The sequence below is a fragment of the Mycteria americana genome, chromosome 7 (genome assembly GCF_035582795.1).
Source record: "Mycteria americana isolate JAX WOST 10 ecotype Jacksonville Zoo and Gardens chromosome 7, USCA_MyAme_1.0, whole genome shotgun sequence".
In the NCBI taxonomy this organism is placed as follows: domain Eukaryota; kingdom Metazoa; phylum Chordata; class Aves; order Ciconiiformes; family Ciconiidae; genus Mycteria; species Mycteria americana.
In genome coordinates this window covers 63,684,336-63,706,648 of record NC_134371.1, presented here as the reverse complement: position 1 = coordinate 63,706,648, position 22,313 = coordinate 63,684,336, and the positions used below count along the sequence as shown (strand labels likewise).

Genomic DNA, 22,313 nt, shown 5'->3' with positions numbered 1-22,313 from the left:
CTCTTGAGTTGTCACTAAAAAGCTAGGTTTCTGTCAGATCCACCCTTACTGTCATGATGACCATTGTGTGCTGGCACAACTGCTCTTCCTGGCTCCTCGCACAAGCAGCAAAGGCTCCAGAGTTTACAGAATTTGGGGAAATAGTCTGCTTCTTTTACTGTCAGGTTGAGCATCAAATGAGTTGGATTTTAATTAAAAACCAATTTTTTAGTCTCTGTGACATCTCTGTGACCCAAAACATCAGAGATTTTCTGATGACTGTGTGCCATGACCCCTTCGAGTCCTCTCTGATTAGCATACTTCAGCATCTTTGGGCCAGCCAGCACATACGTGGTAGGCTCTACAAAATATTTTTCTGAATGTTCATATATTATAAAATGTGAGGGTTTTTTAATGCACAGGCATGAAGAGGCTTCTCTTGATTTTTGAAATAAAGTCTTCTGGGATTTAATCAATTGCTCCCAGCTGGGCAAGGAGAGGCCTAACAACAGGAGGTTATTCTATTATTAACGTCGTCTTCTATGGAATGATCTATGTCTCAAGTGATTGTAGCTGCACAGAGTCCCACCAGGCAAATTGTCATACTCTAACAGAGGCTTCTGCCTGGTCATACAGACTATCCAACAGTAATTTAACCTGGCAGGAGAATGAGAATTTTTACTTAAAAGCTGCACTTTATTAATCTGGTAAAAAGGACTTCACCTTAGCAAAAGGAAAGGTGGAACAGAGCGGTCAGACTCGCATTGCCTTGCTTTTGGCTCTCTGCAGTTGAGCTGCTTGCACTTGATACTTTAATCAGTAAATCCTCTTGTAGCCAAGCACTTGATAAAGTGTCACTGTAAGAGGAAAAATAAAGGCGTGTGAACACTTCAGCAACACCCAAGCAGCTATGTGAGCTGTGGACAGCAGGACTTCTGAGCTGGCCTTTATTTGTGTGTGGGATCTGCAAAGCTGCCAGAGGGTTTAGACCTCCTGTCAGGAATATTTCAAGAGTCTTGCTGGAGGAATATGGAGCCTAATAATAAATCTTATTTATTCTATATATCTAACATAACAAGTAACAACTTAAATGGCTGTTGATGCTCTGGTAGCAGAGTGGTTTATTTCACTTATCTTTTCATCTTTCTCATTCTTATTGCCCCTCAGTTTGCCCTTGAGGGATGTAGTTTAGCATGCTCACACCAAAATGCAGGGCTTCAGGGGGGTGTTTTTGTTTGTTTTGGTTTGGTTTTTTGTTACAGTCTGCACGGAGATGAGACAGCAGGGTGAGGAAGGAGTTTGGCCAGAACTCTCTTGGGTCTCTCTGGTCATGAGTAGCTTCGGGTGAAGTTACCTCCTGATGGAAGCCTAAATTGAGAGCACCACCAGTCTCCTCCTGAAAATCTGGCTCTAACTGTTCTGGTTGCAAAGTCTTTGGGACTTTCCAGTGAAAAATGTTCTAACAGGATAAAAAAAATTACTGTATGCTACTCAGCTTTAATGGGGAGTGCAGCTTTCAGTGATTCCCACCCCTCCCTCGTTCTCAGATTTCAGTCTCTGAGCTCGTCATGAATCTTAAAATTCTTAGTTATGTTGCCGAAGTCCTTATAGTTACACTTGCTGAAGCTATTTACTAACTTGATTTTTCAGGCCGGTAACGTAAGTACCAGTTTATCAGCTTGGTTTATCAGCATTTTTGCAGAACAGTTTGTGCATCCAGAGCATTCCTGTAACACTCTGAGTGTTAAGATTGCCTCGCACGTCAGTGCCAAAGGCAAAAGAAGGTATATGTCCTTTTATTTTCTTCTTCTTCCTTTTTTTGCAGTTGTCGGAAATAAAACAATTGAAATGCACAGCTCCAGGGTTGTTTATAACCAGGCATCTCTCGGCACCCAAAGCTGCCTGGCTTTCTTACACGTCAAGTTTTGCCCTAACATTGGGACTTATATTGAGTTGATATCCGGGACAAGAAGAAGTCAAAGAAAAAGTGATGTTTCCTAGGGAATGAGAAGCCCTTGCCTGGCACTCATCAATTACAAGGCTGAACTTTTTTATGTGTGTGTCTCCTCCTCCTTTTGCTCCGTTTTGTTGCTGCCTCCAGTAACATTTTTCCTGACTATAGTACCATTGACTCCTGTGATAGTTTAATAGTTTCTGCTGTTTACACAGTTGTCACTTAAATTGTTGTGATTTAAATTTGCATGCAGAATTGGTAAGTGCTGGAGTTTACCGTGGTACCCCAAAGGTAATTTGTATTCTGGTTGCTGGAGTTGTCTTGGTAACACTTAGGTGACTGGAAACCATTTGCAGAGGGGAAGTTTAATTCTGATATTGCTCACCGGTCCCAGTTCTGGTGGTGACAGGCTGGATGGTGTTTAGTAGTTACGAAACCTTTTAACTTTACCTTGTAGCCATAGTCGCCATATAGCATCTTACCTGTGCTACTATTTAGAGAAGAGTTTGGAGGAACGTATGAAAATGATTCCTCTGCTTGTTCCTTAATTTCTGACATGCTGAGTTTGGGGATGCTGTCCCTCCTGCTGGAGGCAGAATTCAATTCTCCCTCCTGAATCTCACTTTTTGGTTCTGATGCTACTTTTTAGTTTCTAGAGGGTACTGATTAGCTGGGGGCTATACATCATTCACTGTGCTGCTGTGGTAGCCATGCAGTATTGCCAGTATATGTAATATAACAGACTTAAAAGATAACTAAAAAAAAAAAAACCAAAACCTGTTGAATTAAAATTGTACAGATTAATGTTTGTAGATTGTGCAGATTGTGTAAAATGGTATAGATTAATGTTTTTACTGTATGTTAATGCTGGGGACCCAGAAAATTACAGAAGTATTGCAAGTTTAGGACTCCATACTCAAACGGGTAGGCTTTTACAAACTCCTCTTTTGAACAGCTTAAAAAGATATTGCTGACTTTCTTGTTTAAAAAGTGTCTGGCGTTTCATTCTGGCTGCCCTGGATAGAAAGTATTGGTACTTTATCACCTACAAGGACCCAGAATAGGCAATGCTGGAAAAGAGAGAAAACATAATAAAACAGTCATCTTGGAGACGTTTTTGTGGTCACTGATCTCCTATAAATCCATTCATAGCTGTTCTTATGAAAATCACAGTGACAAAAGACTTAATCAGGAGCCAAATATTGATACAAACCCCTGTGTTTCTGGCCTTGTGGTGAAAAATACCTCTTCTGTAGCATATTTAAATCTGGACTTAAATAATGCCAGTGCACTATTGCAATACATCTTGGTGAAAGAGGCTTTTAGAGCTAATCTGAATTGGGAGTAGCTACAGTGACTTCAGAGCAGATAAGCCATTTCTCACACCAGCTGAGGGCATGGTGCGGGCAGGTTGGGTATTTGGAATTACAGACTGAAATCTGCAGAGCTGCTTCTGCATCAGGCAAGAAATGCTTTCTCTACTTTTTGCTTTCTTTCCTATTGTGAATGAACCACAGGAGAATAAGGCCAAAATCCACTTTTGTATTGCTGGAGGAAAGCTATTAGGCTTTGATAGCAGCTTATTTTCACAGAGTTTTCTCCTTTTTATGTCTCATTAAAGATGGTTTCCATAGGTAAGTCACTGGCCTTGTGAAAAAAACTGAGAAACACATAGAAGGGAAAAAAAAAAGTAATAATCATTGGGAGGATTATATATGTGGATGTCTTGGGCTTATGGTACTTGATCTTTCAGGAGTGTTCATGGGGGACTTCTTAAGCGGTAAAAAGTTCATGGTTCCATAGAACTTTATTTTCCCTTTGTTCTTGTAAAACACCTTTGGAAATCAGTTCAAAGACACAGTAGACTTTGTTATGCTTGTCAATCATACCTTCTAATGTATGTTTTAAAATGCTTTTTTCTTACAAAGTCAAGGGAATGGCTGATGAGCGTGACTACTTAATAATGGAGTAAAAAAAGGAAAACTCCTTCTGAAAGTAGAGAAGATCTGTCTGCAGCTGATGCTGCTGTATGAGTGACATGGGGATTGCTTTTTAAGTAAGTTAAACTACACATCCTCCAGGTTTGCTTTTGGCTGTGGATCATCTCATTACTGATCTTTTGCCACAAAGCACTAATGGATGGACTGCTGCATAGGACCCAAGGCAGGATGCTCCATCCACCTAGCCTGGTTGCATGTGGCTGGAAGGGGCTTGGTTTTCTAAATCGGGGAAAAACTCTATTCATCAACACCTTGCACAAAGGGGGAGGGTTGTTTGTGTTTAGAGGCAGCAGGCAAATTGGTTTCTCTTTGTCTTGGCCTTCCTGGGCTATTGCCTTGCAACTCCTCCATCTACAGTGAGAGACTCGCGGTTCCTTTGTTGCCTCCTGCTCATTTCCATGGCAGCCGATTGCGCCGTGGCAGGCCCAGGCCGAACAGCACCGCATGGACAAGCCGCAGGGAAGGAAACGGCCAAGTGTGGGAGCAGAGGAGAGCAAGAGCAAGAACAGAGCCTGTCACTAGGACTGACTGTACGTAATTGCATAAATTCCATCAAACGCATCCCATGGTTTCAAGCTCCTAGAAGCTGTAAATAACACCATCTAATTAATGGGTTGCCAGGAGCTTTAAAGGAAATCAGATTGGACCAAGGGCTGCAGAATTCGGCAGCTGTAGTGGCTGGAGTATATGCGCAGTTTGACTAACTGCTGGTTGTTCATTTTATTTTAATTAAATGACTTGCAGAGCTGAAAGCTCCTGCCATCCTCACCTGGGTACCATTGAAATCCATGAGGTACGGAGCCAGGGAATTGGGTAGAACTGGTTGACAATGACAGCAGAGGAGGCTTTGAAGGCTGTGTGCAGGGCTGTTACTTCAAAGTAATACGAATCACAGCGTTTTCTGTATTGTATTTCTTTGTGCAATCCTTGTGGTTTGGGTTTTACATTTTCTACACATCCAGTGCTATTGGTGATGAACAAGAAGCCTTTCATTCCTGTCCTGTGTTAGCTGAGCTTTAGGGATGGCAAGTGAGAAGCATCAGAGGAGCAGTTGCTCTTTGCGAATCTATAAAATACTTTGGATTGATGTGTCCTGTAGCTGCACTGCATGAGTGATTCATATAGCATTTAGTAATTCATTTGGCTGCAGAAGTGAGCAAAATGAGCAGTGTAAGGGCCACAGAAGGTGTGTTTTTAATGCCTTTCCCTGTTGGCATCTCCCAGCACAACCAGACTGTTTGTCTCTCTGCCTCAGTTTCCCTCCGTGCACAGTGAGGTTAATGGTGCTACCCTGTGGCATGGGGATGTGGTGGAGAGGAGGTGTCTGAAAGATGAGAGCTATGACAGTAGAGGTGGGAGCACACAGGTAATGTTGATCCCTGGTGTGGTCCAGCTTATCGACAATCTGCCTGCTGCTCCCCCATGACCTCAGTTCACAGCAGCTCAAGAGTAAGGGGAAATGTGCCCACTAAAAATGTTGACATGGTTTCCACCATCTGCTTCTACTGTATTAACTTTCCTGACTAATTGCATGTGTGATGCTGTGCCACATGGTAGCTTTGTTCTTTACATAAAAAGACAAAGCCTTTTTGTGTTTCCTGTGGACCTTTGAACTGCACTTGCCATTGAAGGCCCTGTCAGTGTGATACAGTAGCTGTTGATGTCTTCTTGCCTTGATGATTAGAGAGCTCAGAATAAGTAAGCTTGGTCATACTTGTTAGTAGGTTAAAGGGTGTTGTTGCATGCATCATAATTTCCATGTTGTGCCTATTCATTTCCCATCCCCAGGGTACTAGTATTTAATATTGCAATGCACAAAAGCATTTGACGACACACGATGATGGGTGAAGAGGTTTGTGCTTGAATGGGGGAACTGCGTGACCGATGCCTAACTCTTAACCTGACCACTTCACTTAATGTAACGCAAGAGCCCATCCGCTTGCGCTTCCTGGCAGAATATTAATAGACGTTTGTTTGGCACTGTTCCGCCGTAACAGACTTGGATCAGAGGATGAACCTGCTGTTCAGTCTGAAACGATGCTGGCTTTGGAGACGTTTTTGAAAATGCTTTTGTGTGCAATTCCTTACAATTCCCAGAGCTCTGATTCAGTGGTCTTAAAAAGCAAGATTCCTGGCAAATTAGTCACTGAGTGCAATTCATGTCGTCTTTACACAGCAGCTATAACAGAGCTGTAGAAAAGATATCTTCACAGGTACATACATAGGGACATCTGTGGCACTGGTCTGTCTAAAGATCATTAAGAACCAGGGTGAAAATTTTTTTTTATCATCTTGGATGTTCCTGATGTGTTGCTACCCAGTTAATTCAATACAGGTTCCTATACCATAGATACTGGTATGATATAATAATGCTTTTCAGTAGTCTATATTATGGCACAGGTGTTTTCTGTGTATATTTTTTCTTCTGTGGCATAATGATTATTACTTTCCCTTTTCCATTTCTGCTTTTGGTGTCTGAAGCAGTTAAACAATTCAGTGTTAAAAAGGGGAACTTTTTTTTTAATAATCCTAGAAATAATTTTTTTTGCTCCAAAAAGTGCCATAATTTTGCTAAAAACAAAGCAAATGGAAGAAGAGGATAAAGCTGAAAACACTGGATTAAGTCTTTAGAAAAATCCCTGGTTCTTTCATTGCTATTGACTCTGTATTCTTCCAAGACTATGCAGTGGGTGTTTTAATTGTAGCATTTTAGCCTTCCAGAAGAGTAAACCATGGCATGTGGGGTTTTTTTAACCATATAGAGCATTTCTTACATTTTTCACTCTGCAACTTATTGATTAAATTAGGAAGAGGAGAAAAAGAGCCAACAGTGATCCAATATTAAGCAACTGGACCGTGTATAGAAGTGACATTAAATGTGGTGTTGCTTCTGCTAAAAAATAAATGCATGCAGCAGAACCAGGCAAAGTAACAGCTTCATTTTCCCTGCTGTTAGCTGCAAAACAGAATGCTCAGGTGTGTTACTACACATATAATTCCCTAATGGGGAGCACAGACCCATGTCGCCTTTCCCTACTGGCCACCCACATGGATTTGTGCACAGAACTGGCAATACTTTCTCAGTCATCCCAGGTCTGTTACGCCTCTCTTGTCCCCTCTCCCTGTTTCCTACCGACAGAAGGCATCCTTTTGCCACCGAGAGGATTGAGTCTTCAAGTACGTGATTTAGGTCATTGATCCTGACTCTTGAAGAGCTTTTGTTTTTTTCCTTTTTTTTTTCTTTTCTTGGATTGTTGGGGATTGTGAGTTTTGCATTGAGTTCTGCTGGGTTTCCAGTGTGGTGTTAGATTTGGGTAATTTATATTACAGGTCAGAGATACCGTGGCTGTTAGCAACTAACGCATTTTTGGGTATGTATAATGCTTGTTCACAGGAGCGTTGTATACGGGTGTTTTACCACGCTTACAAACACAGAGCTTGCAGGTGTAAATACCAGGTTACTGTTTTTCTACACAGTTGTAGTCACAGTATGCAGCCTGGACCCGCGCCAAGTTCTGCAAAACGGTGCTTAAATGGTATGTATTTCTCTTCTGGCTGTTTTAAGGCTGAGTTGTAGACGAAGTGACTTCGCTTGCAATTTTTGGGACTCCCAGTGTGTAATCACACGGCTCTGCTTTTGGTGGCAAAGGTGACTGGTGAAATTGCTGCTGCTTCCTGGCAGATGTGTTTTATGCTCTCACAGCCCGTGTCAGCTGAGTGACCTGGGCTGCAAAATGCATACGCAGTTGTGCAAGGGCAGACTCTAGCAGTGAAGTGGCAAACATACAGCCAGGGGTTGAGAATTGCCAGAAACGCCTCACACTGATTTTAACCCTAAAGACAGCATGTATCGTGTAATTGCAGCGAGAGCATGACGGGGTTCATTGTAACTGGGTCTGTGCAGAGTCTGGGACTCCTGGATTTACCTCCTGCATGAAAACTTGATTTTTAGCAAACTTGGCGTGAAATTCTACTGAAGATGCCATGTTTGGCTTTGGTGTGCATTAACCTCATAGTATGTGTACTGCGTTCAGGCAATGAGAACTTAATGTGTCCAAGCTGTGAAAGGCAACTTCTGCAACATGGTGTCTCCCCTATAAACTCCAGTGTGGTAGTGTTTTGATGCAACAGCATAACCCAGGCAAGAAATAGTAGCCCTTCAGGCTTTGGGGATGTTCTTTGCCATCCTCTCCGCTGGTCTTGGAGATGTCACCACCACCTATGAAAAAGGAATAATCCTTAAAAGCATCAAATAGAGCAGAAATCTTAACTATATAAGAAGGCCTTCCTTTTCCTGATATCCCTTCTCAATATTGCTTAGTGAAAGGATCTGCATATTCACGTGTGCTTAGTCTCCTTCTTCCTCTCCTTTTCTGAATAACTGAAGGCAAATTCAGCCTTAAAGTATGGCTGTTCTGTTTCCCTGGTGCCTATCTGACGAGCTATAAGCATGTTTGTAGGTGGGAACCAAAATTGCTCCATGAACTTAAATTAACAACTTCTGCTTTTCTTCCTTAATATATTTGCTGGCAGAAATGGCATTCAGTATGTTTTGTCCTCAGGAAGCCTGGCTTTTTTCATCAGGGGGTTGATTGTTTAACCTCTCTATGGAGAGGGGTAGCTATTAATAATTTGGGGATATTGGGAGTTCTCAAGCTCCAGGGACTGCAGCACAGTATCAGCCTGGCTGAAGAGTCCAACGCTTGTGATCACTCCCAAGTTTCAGAGTCTGGGGAGTTTTTCACTGTTCTCACATTTCTGTCCGGGAACATTTTCATATCTCTGAACAGCAGTATTTATAGGTGCCTCCTTGAGGCACATAACTCTGACTTAGGCTGAGGGTTATAAAACCTATATTGAAAACAGACATCATAGGGTGTCATAAAAACATCTGCGCCCAATTTTGCACAGACACTGTTGAGGCCAATAATTATTCATGAACTTTGGTGATGTTTCATCAGGGTAGAATATGGCCCCTAGTGTTTAATTCCCAGAAATAGACAGAATAATGTCAAGTGCCTCTTGAGGAATTTGCAGACGTCCTTCGTTGTGAAATAACATACATGGAGGTGCCACCCAAGAGCCTGTGTCTTGCAACAATGTCTTGCTGCTTGTTAAAAGGAAGCGAAACAAACTCCAAAGCAGACAGACAAAGCTGGCAATTCTGTCAGCAAAAGTCAGCGTGGATGAGCTTTAGTCAAAGAAATATTTTGAAACAAACTGGTAAGTCGGAGCATACCAAATCCTTTGAAGAGGTCGTGACTGCAGCAATATGGAGTTGTGGAAACATGTTCAACTTCCACAGCGGAACAATGGTTGCTCTTTTCCATAAAGAGGAAATTTTGTCTTGGGCTTAAGATACCTCACTAGCAGATGGGGCTGAAAGATGTGGGTCAGATCCTTGGCTATGCCACAGATTTGCGGCATGACTTTTGGTATGTCATTTAATGACTCTGTGTCCATGTACCTGTAACTGAGGACATGCATGACTTGTGCGTTTCAAGTTCTCAGATCTCTTAAATAAGAGGAGCAAGATTTCTGATAGTCCTTTTGTATAGTGCTATCTTGCATAATCTTTGCTGTAATAAAAATTACATTTTCTGAAACCTGACCCTGTCTGTATACTTGCCAGCCTCCTTGTCACTGTTGCTGCTGTATGAGGATGAGCGTCAGTGAGATTTTGTCGGTGGGCATGTTTTGACACTGAATGGCAGGTACTCTTTCGCACCTGCCAACTTGCCACGTTGCAGTGAGGTTGATTGGTAGCATCCAGAGGTGACTGCACACTAGACAGGGTTTTCAGCCTATTTCTGAGCAAAGCTGGGGGTGTATTTAAGATGCTGGTAGGAAAATCTGTCCCTTCCTCCCCCTTCCTCTGCAGAAGGACACGATTTTCCAGTTTACAAGTAAAATGGCGGGGAGGTTGATAGGTTTTCTTGTGGGTTTGTTGTTTGTTTGTTTGTTTTTAAACTCCAGAGACTTGAACATGGGGGTGATGTGGGTTCCTGGAGAATAGCAACGAGAAAATTGTCACAAAACCTGGTTTTGTACAGCTTAAAAGATCACTGATGCTTTACAAGTGGATCTAAAAAAAACCCACAAAAACAACAAAAAAACAAACAAACAAACAAAAAAAACCAAACAAAAAACCCAAAACACCAAACAAACAAAAAAAAAACCTGAGAAAGCTGAAGGAAAAATGGAGGGAGCGGATGTTGGAGGGAGCCTTGCCCAAAGGAATGTGGAGCACTTGAGCTCCAAAAAGCAACACAGTGCTTGAACTCTCTACCCAGGCTGGTCCCAGCTGCAAAGCTCCCCAAGACAAAGCCCCAGAGCCCTGCCAAAGCCTTCAAACTCCAAAGGAGAACTTGTCTTGAATACCTAAGTAGTATATTTTACAGATCTCTAATGCTCTCGAAGGAGCATGCCAGTCCAAGTGGTCATTTTGTCCTTGAATTCTCTTCTAGGGTTCCTGCTTTTCCTACTGGTGAAACATGGTTTGTAGGGACAAACGCTGCATTCATTACCCCAACTTGTATATTTGGCAAAAAATAGAGCAACTTCTGAGCGTACAGCCCCTTCTTGAAGTCTGAAATGGCAGCAGCAACCTGAGGACAGGTTGGGGAAAAGCTTTGTTCAGTTTTGCCTTGATTACATGAGTAAGTTTAGCAACGAAGGCATGTATTTGTTAGTTGAAATCACTTTAATTTCATACATGAGAACAAAATGCTGTTTCAGCGTTCTGTGTTTTTCTATAGCTTTCAGTTAGGTGCTGCCATTTTCCTCACATTAAACTCAGAGTTAAACATGAAAATGCATTTAAATAATTCTAAATAGGAGGCTTATACATATTACCATTTAAAATGCACAAAGGTGGGTACCTTTGATACTAATGAAAAATCACAGGTGACATCTCTTTTTCTCCTTTTAATTTAATTGATTTGATTGATCAGAGTGGCTAGTCTAGACTCGGCAGCTGCATGCTTTGGTTACTGTAATAGCAGCTTCAAGCAGTCCCAAACCCTCTGACTAGGCTTCTGTCAATCAGGCATTGTTTTCTGGGGCCAGTTCAGGGGGTCCTGGGGAGAAGTTTCTTTAAAATCTATTTCTGGTGGCGTGTCAAAGGGACTGTGGTCTGTGTTTGAGCACCGGCTGTTTCAGGTGATCTGATTAATCTTGCTTTATAAATGCAATTGCCTGCTGAGATGGCAGAGTCAAAAAAAGTGGCCAGATTCAGAGTGGTTAAATATTCCCTTTCATTACTTCAAGGTGTCCTTAGTTGTCTGAAAATTAAAAGGACTTGGCAGTCCACATCCACTGGGATTTCCTGACATTTCAACTCCTGGATCTTATCTGTTGCCATTTTGTAGCTGTAAAACAACATGTTCCTAGGATTTCCCATGCCGAGGATTTGGCAGCGAGGGGCCGCCTGCAGCTGACCCTGTAACCCCAGCAGAGGTGCTGTTGGTGGGATCGGGCTCCCAACACATGGTGTTTGGCTACCTGAAGCGGGGGCAGCTGGGCATGGCCAGGGATGGAGCACTGTTTGCCCACCTGCTGTGACCAGGAAACCACACTGGGCTGGATTGTCCTACGCTCCCTGTTACACTTCCTCCTTTGCAAAACCGATACCATGTTAGTCGACAGCAGGAATTGAGAGTACTCGGGCCGCAGTGTTGTCAGATGTAGGTTAGGGTTTTCAAATCTCCTTAAGAGAACTAAGACATCCTTTGGGTATATAACCTGGCCAAAGGATTTGGGATCCATACCACAGACTTTTTTTTTTTTTTTTTTGAAGGGCAGGGATGCTGATGAAGTGCATGGTTAGGTATCAGTCTCCTGCTCCAAGAGCTTTCTGTGTTTGGGAGTATATATCAAGTTTGCGTTGAACGTAACTTCAAATTAAAAAAAAAAAAAATTAAAAAACAATTTGCTGTCTTGTATTGCTGGGAATTTTTGTTTGGGAGGGACATCTGCAATGTCATGGTGGCTGTGTTTGCGATCAGGAGTTGACTGAGGTAATAAACTGAAGATGTCTGTTTGCTGTCAAGTTTTTCATAGCCCAGAATCTCTCTCAAGAGCTGAATAATGAGCCCAGCCCCTACCTTTCTCTTGGTAAGCAGAAAACCTCACTGAGCCAAGCAAATGGATCAACTGGGGTGAATTTTGCTCACTGCGAGACCGGATTAATTGAGGTCCTTAAGAGGTGCAGAGTGAGCCATAATAATGATGTATTTTGTTCTGGGAAAAGCTAGCTTGTGGCCAATGTTACACTTCAAGCTGCCATTGGCACCTCTCGGGGCTGAGTGATGGCGACAGTCTGTGTTAAGCTCCTGAACTCGTGTGATGCTACTTTTCTTCTTCTCGTATGGAGTCTTGTCAGTGGCTCTGATAAGCTGCTGATCAAAGTTGCCATTGAAGTTTCCCAGCATGAAATGAAACCCTGTTTTATGAATTTCAATTTCTCTTTCTGGCCTACCATCATCTTCCCATTCTCACATCCTACGGGGTTGTGCTATTTGACTGCTGCAGAAGGATCACAGCAAAACTTTCATTGTATGGCCTTTTACTTTTATTTTATTTTATTTTATTTTTACAGCAGCTTGGGTGAAACTAGTTTCCAGAAGAAGGCTGAATACTGGCTGCAAATGAGAACAGATACACAGTTTGACGGGAGGTCTGGTGTTGATTCAGAAGTTAAAATAGGAGCAGGATCTGTGTAAAGGAATGAGGGTAGCTTAACAAACGAAACCAAAGTTTTCAATGGTTTTAGTGTCTGGGGTTTTTGGTCATTTGTTTTTTAATCCTTAATTGCCTTTTTCCCTCTGCAGTAAACCTACCTTGGGTATGAGACAGAAGCTGCACAGACCCAGCTGGCTGGCAGCACATGCCGCAGACGGGCCCAATGGCCACTTTCTGTCCTCACCTCCCTCTGCAGAGCTGTAATTTTGATTGTTCTCTATTCAGCTACCAATTTTATGAAACTTGTAGGAGTAGATTTATTTTTCACATCTTTCCCCCCTTTCAGAATTGGTGGAAATTGGCCAACAGTTACTGACAGGGGAGAACAGGGAGAGAGCACAGTCTGCGGGTTAACGCTCGAGGATGCTCTCATCAGCCTGGTTTTCTGTTTGGATACACAACCCAGAGATTGAACAAAACCCTTAATCTAAAAATCCTGTGTTTAGAGTCTGTTATTACTACATAGGGGTTCATTCTCTTAAAGGGGGGGGCATCTTTGTATTAAACTGTCTGTAAACTTTGCCTGTAAACTGTCCTTTACAGGCAAGTTGTAATCAGAAAATGTGCTTTTGTATGTGCTTTTACACCACCGCTGCTGTTGAACAACTACAGCTTTGCTCACAGAACTGTTGATGATAAGAGGGGAAATATGTTCAGTCTGCTCTTCAGCTGTGTTGGTTTGGGAAAATTAGGAGTAGCAAAAAATGAGGCTATTGTAGTGTGGTATATTGCTTAGTACTACAGATGTGCAAAATAGGAATAAGCAAGAGGCATGAATTGGAAATTGAATCACAGAGGGCCTGGTATCTTATAAAGAGTAACTGTAAAGATATTCCTGCCCCATAAAGCCTCTAGAACTGAAGCAAAAGTTAAGTGAGATTAAATGAAGTGACTAAGGGCTTGTGGGGGCTGTGGGAGGATGTTGGGTTTTATTAGAAAGAGGAAGAAAGAATGAATCCTGAACCTTTCAGTTAGATTCAGATACCTGTTTGGCTTTAGGGTCAGGGATTTGACCTTTCAGAGGGAGGTATTTTTGGAAGTTAGAAGTCACATTTAGACCATCTAGTCCCTGCTCCTAGCCAGTACAAGATTTGTTCCTTTCAGTATTTATTTATTTCTTCCAGTCTAATTATGCATATCCCCGGTGATTGCTTTTTTATGAATTCCCTCTATAAATGTTCATATTCTAAACCAGTCTCCCTGGGTTCTCTGCTTTTAATTTGCTGCAGGGATGAACCCTGAATCCTTACTTGCAGTTCAGGATAAGAGATGTGAGTAATGGAAAGGAAAAGGACATTTTGCAAAATGAGGGACCATGTTGATTTGATGCAGTTTAGTTTAAAATTCAGTGTGGTGGGCTATTTTTCTGCCATGGCTGGAAAAAGTTGAAACCTTCATTTCCCCCCTTACCTTTCTTCCTGGGAGAAGAGAAGCAGGAATTACTTCCTTTGACTAAGCCTTCCTTTGGAAAGCTGCTGAAGCCAGGGCTTATCCCCCGTGAGAGCTGAGCCCCCGTGGTCGCACAGGCACTGCCTTCCACCCTGGAGTTTCTGACATATCTGTCCAGCTGCAGATGTGAGAAAGGAAAAGCAGGTACCAGAGGCAAATCAAGCAGGAGTCAAAAGGCAGGCAGTCTCTTTGGTGTCACTCTGCATCCGAGCAGGGGAGAAGATGAAAGGCTCTGTGTACACTTCAGTAGCCTTCTCTTTTCTTGTTCCAGGTATCGGTTTGCCCCCTGAGGAGCAGAGGCGCGGGGATGCTGTGACTACTCACTCTTGTTTGTTTATGTTCATTTTCAAGAGACATGTAAGCGGAGCTGCCTGGGCTGCTTACGGCAAAGAAAATGGATCTCAGGGGAACAATTAATTTTGCTTGGCTATTTCTGAGCCAGGTGAAACCATAAAATGAACCTGTCTTGTCCCTATTGTCTAAAAGGGGTGTATTTATTTATTTTAGATTTTAATGCACCACTGACAATTTATGGTGTAAGCCTCAATTAATTTTTAATAGAGAATTGATAGAAGAAAGGTGTATAACATGGAAGATTATTAGAAAAGGTTATCGGGCTTGAAAAAGAAAAAGGAAGAAAGAGACAGAGAGCTGATATTTTAATTAACTGCTCCCTGCCTGTGTTGTGATCCCAGAGACGTGACGATTGAGTGCCAGAAGGTGAATCTGGTTGGAAATAAAGTGATTCCAGTCTTGCATTAGAGGTGAGAAATGAGACAGTGCTTCAGTATTCTCGCAGTTTGAATAATCTGGGTTGCTGTTTGCAACACAAAGCAGAGTTTATGGGAATTAAGACAGTCTGCAGAGCCGTGACCCAATGTGTTGGAGAGTAATAGTAGTAAAAAATAATAACAAATAAAATATAGCATATAAACTATAAATAATAAAAGCAGAAACAAACAAACAAACAAGTAGAAGTAAATGTAATAATCATAGAAAGGTTTGAGCTCCCCCTCCCTTAATCCTGCTCCTTCAAGAGATTAGACAGCTTAGATTCAAACAAAGGACCGAATACGTTTGTATCCTGCTGATTTATCTGGCATAGCATTGTTGGACCTTTGGGTGGGCATGCGAACAGAGATGATGCTTTTTGGTTAGGCCACCGCTAATGGGCGATTGTGCCCAACTTCATTTGGCAAAGAGGAGCTGCACTTGGGGAGCACATTAACACTTTCCAAATGACGCCCCGGGACTGTCAGTAATGCTTTTCTCCCCCTTTTGTGAATCCTGGCAATCTATTAATTGTGCTGCTGAGGAGCAGTGTCAGGGGAACAAAACAATCAGTGCCACCATCTGCTGTGAGCAGGTTGGCCATGTTGAAGGGAATGCCTGTTACGCTCCTTTCTGTGGCTGACCCCCTTGCTCACGCTTGTGTCCACACGTCCCGGAAATAATGGTGATCAGAGTGTTAGACTGATGGAAAAAGGGGAGGCTTATTTTGAGGTGGAAAAGTAGTTGTGTTGCTGTCTGGATCTCTAGAAAATGAGTCAAAGGACAGTTTTGCTATGGAAAGCAAGACATTAGGACATTGAGAGAGCTAGTATAAAACTAAAGACATTTTAAAAATTAAGCTTCTTATGTCTCCAGTATTATACTAGTCTCTGCTTTCTGGATGAAGATGTGATTGTTTCAGTTGTAGATGCCATAACCTTCCCCTAACAGCAGATACCAATGTTTCACCCAGTCAGCTTCACAGTGAGCAGGGAAGTGCTCCGGCTCTGCTTATGCATGCGTATTCCATCTGTATCTGGTCAGAGTTTCTGACCATTAAATATATCAGATTAATTAAATCAAACGTACATTAAATAAATCAGAAGTGATGCTTGATAGCCAGTTTCACAAGTTTTGGTTTTCTAACTGGAGATGATCAGGAGAAGGTCTGTTCCCGCTGATAACGGATGTGCAACGTCTTTGGAAGATCAGATTGGATTGTTAGTATGACTGGTCTCTTGTAAAACTCTTAGTCTATATGGGGTTGGGGTTTTTTTCTATATTAGTTCATAATATCTGGTTCTGAATGACTGAAGAAAAAAATTGTCCTTTTTTTAACACCACCACCCCCCCCCCCCCCGAATCTGGCTCATTTAGCAACATAAGGGGAGTAAATGTATGTTCTCTTTATAAAGTGCATCCTGAGAGATTGTACAGCTGCTTAGTGATGCTTTGCAGTGTTTTCCTGCTGGATGCCTGTTCAGGGAAGCTGCATGTTTTGTGTAGTAGAACACGAGTACTTGATTTCAGCCATGTAGACCTCCAGTACCTCACACCGTAATGTTCCTTGTTCCCTGCGTGGGCACATGACCAATATTTAACATGGCTCCCTCCCTGACAGCAGCTCATGTAAGGAAAAAAAGAAAGGGGAAAAAAAAATCAAACCCTGGGGGCTTGCTTATTGTTTAATGCTTTGAAAATGTTTGCTGGAAGAAATATGGATGTAGCAATGATGTGTGTACATGGCTTCTATCGGGGAATAGCTATCGGGCTCAAACCTCACTGTGAGGGCAGCTAAGCAGTGGAACAGATTGCCCAGGGAGGTTGCGCTGACTCCATCCTGAGGGTTTTTAAGACCAGGCTGGATAAAACCCAGAGTAACCTAGTCTGACCTCAGAGCTGACCCTGCTCGAGCAGGAGGTTGGACCTGATGACCTCCTGAGGTCCTTTACTACCTGAATTTTCCTGTGATCCTATTAGGTTGTGAGCAGCTTTGCAGAGGGAAGAAACAAATCTTCTCCCTGTCACCGCTTCCTATGTAAATTGATCGCTAACAAAGGTAGATTCCAGTTAGCCACAGAGTCTTGCACTTCAAGGGTGATAACACTGAGACTGAGCCATTGCTCATGACTCTCACGGCATGACTGTTCAGTCCAATTCCTAGCAGAAAAGCCACTAAAGCCACCGTTGCAAAAGCAGTGAGTGACTGGTGATCACATTGACACTGAGGGCAAGGACCAAAGGGGCCAGATATCTCTAGGTTACTTTCTGCTGCAGTGGGAAGATGCTGATTTGTATTACAGGGCACTGGTTGTGCTGCGCCACCAGCACAGAGGAATAGACCAATTAATTGCTTGAGTTCATGTCTTGCATCTTTTTCAAGCCCTAGATTAATGCAAGCAAAGCAAAGAGCGCAGAGTGGTTGACATTTAATGAAATGATTTTTAGTGTTTGGAGGAGTGCTTTATGATCATCTGCTATGGTGACAGATGTACTAAAAAGCCATGAATAGATTGCATAGATAAAAACATTATTGCTTCAATTATAGTACTCCAAAGGTGAGACTTGTTTGTCTTACCTGTCTGTAAGTCATACAGCACACTTTAAGTTCCACGTAGGCAGCAGCTTTTTGCAGTAAAAGCCTTAGAAAATTATTTTGAAAAAGAACCTCCCTGGTTTTTGAATGTCTGGAAAAAGACATAAAAGAGTGAATCTGTGTTAAATAATGGAGGGATAAGAGTTCTAGCGAGAAGAAACACCCATCTTTGATGCCTGTTTGACTCTGTCATGAGGAAGCAATGTAGAATGTGAAATGAATCTTCTCAATACAGGGCAATAGGTATCGTCCTTAGTGGGATTGGATGCAATGGAGGTCTTCTGCACTGCTGATATTCATGCCAAGTTTTGGTTTGTTTTTTTTTTTTCTTGCAGCAAAGAAAACTTGTGCCGAGTCAGATTTCACTTGTGACAATGGCCACTGCATCCCAGCCAGGTGGAAATGTGATGGTGAAGAAGAATGTCCTGATGGGTCAGATGAATCAGAAGCAGCATGCAGTGAGTAGCACGAAAAAGTGGTGTGTCTCAGCCATGTTGGCTTATCAAAGCATAGAGAAACTAGAAGTGTTATTCCCAGCACTTGCAGGATGATCTGTCAGCTTTTGCTTCTGTTAGAGGAGAAGGTAAAGACACAAAAGATTCAGGTCATTCAAATCGGCTTGTTTCCAAACTTTGAAATGTACCAGTTTTCCAGGCTATGATATAGGCAGCACTATGTAGTGTGTATTTCTGTCTGTAATGGAATTGAAAAACATTTCCAGCTCTGTTAGAGTTTATCTGTTTGTAGAGCTCATGATCAGCAGTGCTGCACGAAGATTCATGCTCACCTGGGATCAGGCCTTTTGGAAACAGATTTGCAGCATTTTGCACGGTGGCGTATTGGGATTTACCATCACTGCAGACAGCACTTCTGTCATTACAGAGGAACTTTGCAGTGTTAGAGTATTGCTCAATTATTTTTTTTATTTTTTTGCCTTCGAGAACAAATGAAGAAAAAGGTAGCAGATGAAAGATGAGCAATGTAAAATAACTAAAGCTGAGAGTAAGCATGACAGATGTTAACTGCAGGTAACACCTTTTAAAAACCCATTGATTCAGTAAGTAAAAGGACATGCTTGATTTTCATGTAGCGCATTTTATCTTGTTCTTTTGACTCTCTGAGGAGGTCCATTCATGCTCCATTGTTCTAGAACTGTGAAAGGTTGTCTGATGTTGAGTTGAAGGGAATCCCAGGGATATTTTAATGAAAACACTAATATGTAGACTCCTATTTGTGTGCTTACTTATGTCTGCAGATTTGCTCTTGGACAGACCAAGGAACTAGTACAAGCCATTTTGTTGAATTTCCAGTCATGTACTTCACAAATATATTCCCATGAGTCAGAAGCAGTGTTGGAGGAAGTATTTTATCAGATTTCACCAGAATGGGGCACACAGCGGACTTCAAAATTAACCATACTTTTATTTTTAAGCCTAGTACCAGTCCTACTTTCTCCCTAATTAAGAAAGATGAATGCGCTTCTCTTGCATAAAATGAATTGAATAGTTTTTGCAGCCATATACAGGCTACAGAAAAAATTACTTCAGTAACTACATTAACATATTTATGTACTGTATGTGTTGGTCTTTCACCCTGCATCCTCCTTAGTCAAAAGCTATCTTATTAATGCTACTTCCACTACCTGATTGCCTGGAGGGGGCTGAATAACTAAGCAGCTCCATTCCCTGCAGTCTCTGTCTGTAAATCTCTTGTCAGAGGCTGTAGCACGGACTGTGTATAGGCCATGCAGCGCTAAGATCCCTGACATTTTCTCTTAATTATCTTCCATTCCTTTTCTAGCCATTTTGCCTACCATTTTCCTCCCACTTATTTCATCCTCTGGGAAAATGAGCCTTAAAACTTAAGTATTGCAAAAAAGATTTGACCTGAGCCTCTGATTGTTACAGTACAGGACTGCCGTCCTGAGAGGAAAGTAATTTGTTCAGGTTTGTGTGTTGGGGGGTAGGGGGGTGTTTTGTTTGTGGTGGGTTTTTTGTTTCTTTGGGTGTTTTTGTGTGTTGTTTTTTTTTTCCTCCTGCTTGAAGCCTTCTAAGAGACTGAAGTCTGCGTTTTTGTGGTGGTTTTTCTGTTCAGAAAACATAGATGGCCCTTGAAGCATCTCCCTGCTGCTAATGGGAGTGGGCCAGTGTCACCTCGACACAGGAAGAAGTTTGTTCCCGTTCTGTAGTATATGCCTAACAGATAAATCCAGAATTCCTAGTGAAAGTAGCAGTGCCTGTATGGACCAATTCTTAATTTGGTTTTTTTTTTTTTTTTTTAAATACAAGGGCTTTGAAACCAGCTCAAACACCGTGGCATACAACTGTGCCATATTTTATTTGTTTATAGCTGTCTCAAGCAGATTTACCATGCTTTGCCTCAGCATAAGATATTTAGGTTTTGTTAGGAGTTTTAGCCAAAATAGATCAATTTTTGTGTGGTGGATGCATGAACTCGTGTCTCGACGTTCACAGGATACTTGATACAAGCCTGTGTCTGACTTGTGGCTAGCTCACAAGAGAAGCCAATGTTTCTGTCTCTACCAATTAAAAGCTTGCCTTCGAATTTTAAAAATGTCTGCAACTAAAACTGTGGAACCTTACTTGTTTTATAGGATTATTCAGATCTGAAGTTCACGCTTAATCAGATGAAGATCAAGTAGTTTTAATCTTATGACTGTTGATAGCTATAGGCTTTAATTTGCACAGTAAGGACATTCTTTCCAGATGTTTTGTATCCTTGTCAAAGTGTGTGTCATCTCAAAGGCTGATCCGATCTGCTCTGTGAGGAAACAGAATCGACCTGGTAATGCATAAGCACAGTGCTGGTTGTGGGGTTATTTCACATACGTTTGCAGGTCTTCCTACCACCACTGGTCAAGACAGCAGTGACTATTAAACAAGGTGGATTATTAACCAAGAAGCTGAAGTGTTAGGCTTTGCTTTTAATTTGTACCCTTAACGTAGAAGGCCTAGTTCTGTGTGTGTGTAAATGTTATTTAAGGGCAAAGAAGAGACTGTAATGACAGACAGAAAATGTAGTGAGAGGCAAAATGTGTGGTTGGACGTTCCTGTATGGTCCCTCCCTCCAGTTCCGTTTTCTTTTTCCCTGACGAAAGCAAGGCTGAACTTCTCCCTGTGGCTGAGGAATGACTGCAGACCCCTACGACTGTCTCATTTTCCTGTTTAGAAATGCAGCACAGCCCTTTGCAGAAGCTTGCACTGCGGAGTTCCCTAGGGAAGGGGCAGGTTGGGAAGTGGAGATTTCTAACCTCTGGCAAGATCAAACTGCTTCATAAAATCAATTGCTTTCCAAAGGCCGCATAATTGCCAGCACCTCTGCCAGGATCTAGGGTTATTCCTCGATTAATGCAACATTGGGATATTGTCCATAGTCCATTCAAGCTAGGGAGGTTAAGAGCATTGATAATGCCAACTGTTGCATTTTAGGAGTATTTCCAACTTAGAATGTGATGACAACAAGGAAGTTCCTCTCAGCATCTAGCCACCTGCTAAATGGCTTTTTGTCTTTTGAATGCTTTTGTGGTGTGTTTTTAAATACATTTTGTGCTCTCTTATTGGTAGTTAGGGATGTTGTGTCCCCATGTATAATGCTTGGTTAAAGGTAACAGTTTACAGTCTTTTTTTCTTTAAGGTAACCCCACTGCAAAACCGAAACAGTACTTTGCTTTTTCTGTTTCCCAGATCACTGAAGTTGCTCAGCTTTGTACCTAACAATATCCTCTCTAGGGATGTTACCCATCCCCAGGTGTTCAGGACAGCATGCCCTGTCTCCTGTTGGATAGGTAAGACAGCATCACAGCTGGCCTGACTTCTGTTGGACCTGTGATGTCTGGGGCCTTTTCTGCTATTTAAACTGCATTTTCTTCAAGCCACTGAATGTGGCTGGGAGTGGTAGCTGTAAGGGTATCTTTTGGGTCCCATTGCATTCTCAACTGATGAGATCGATAGGACTTCTCCCTGTTGTGGGTTTTGGTGCTAGTTGAAGATTCATTAATTTCTAGCATGGGCTGATTTTAGAGAAGATGGTTATATCCAGGCTTTTGGTTTGAAATGGGTCATTACAAATAAGAAACTGCTTATATTTCTTAATTTTTCTTTGAGCCAGATCCTTAACCTAAACATGCTCTCGCATCCATAGGTTTGTCCAAGTGAATTATTCATGAAACATGTGAATGTCACCACTAAACCTCGGTGTTCTGCCATCTGTCAGTTTTTCAGTGCTATTATCTGGCTGCTGAATTTATTTTGTCTCAATTTATATCAAGGTTTCGAAGAAATGTGTCCCCCTTTTCTGTGAGTTGATCTATTCAGGGGCATCTTGTGGGTTGGATCTGTTCTCCCTGAAGTCATCATCGGAAGTACTGTCAGTTGGGGGGGAGGTGTGTTTTATTATCTTTTTTGTTTCCGTGTGGAAGCAGAATGAGCCCCTAAATCAAGAGAAGCAAAACCATGTGAACTCAGAAATTAGCACTATCCACAAGGGGCAGAAGGGACCAAATTCACAATTTAAGAAGTTGTGTTGATTGAGGCTGGAGGAGGGAGGAGGGGGAGGAGGAATTTAATACTGAAGAGAAGTAAGTTATTTTGAGAAACATACTTAATAAATGAAAAGAAATGGGATGGTGGGTGAGAGGGAACAAAGAAACACCATTTAGCTGTGCTGCAGTGGTGCTCCTGGTGGGGAAGGGAAGAGTTAGTACTTGGGCATGCCAACTTCCAGCCTAGTCTTCCTTGACAAAGCCTTGTTAGATTCAGCAATTGCCTGAACTAGGTCTGTGTTCAGGAAAGGTTGTCTGCTT

At 42.1% G+C, this 22,313-nt stretch overlaps 1 protein-coding gene across 2 annotated transcripts in view; it reads left to right on the top strand.

Annotated features, from left to right (window-relative positions):
* The window catches only part of LRP8 (LDL receptor related protein 8), a 196,688-nt gene that overhangs the window by 100,996 nt on the left and 73,379 nt on the right, over positions 1-22,313 (top strand). For both annotated transcript variants that reach the window (XM_075508793.1, XM_075508792.1), the window contains exon 3: positions 17,827-17,949. In XM_075508793.1, the coding sequence (XP_075364908.1) occupies positions 17,827-17,949 (123 nt within the window). The remainder of the gene's footprint in view (positions 1-17,826; positions 17,950-22,313) is intronic.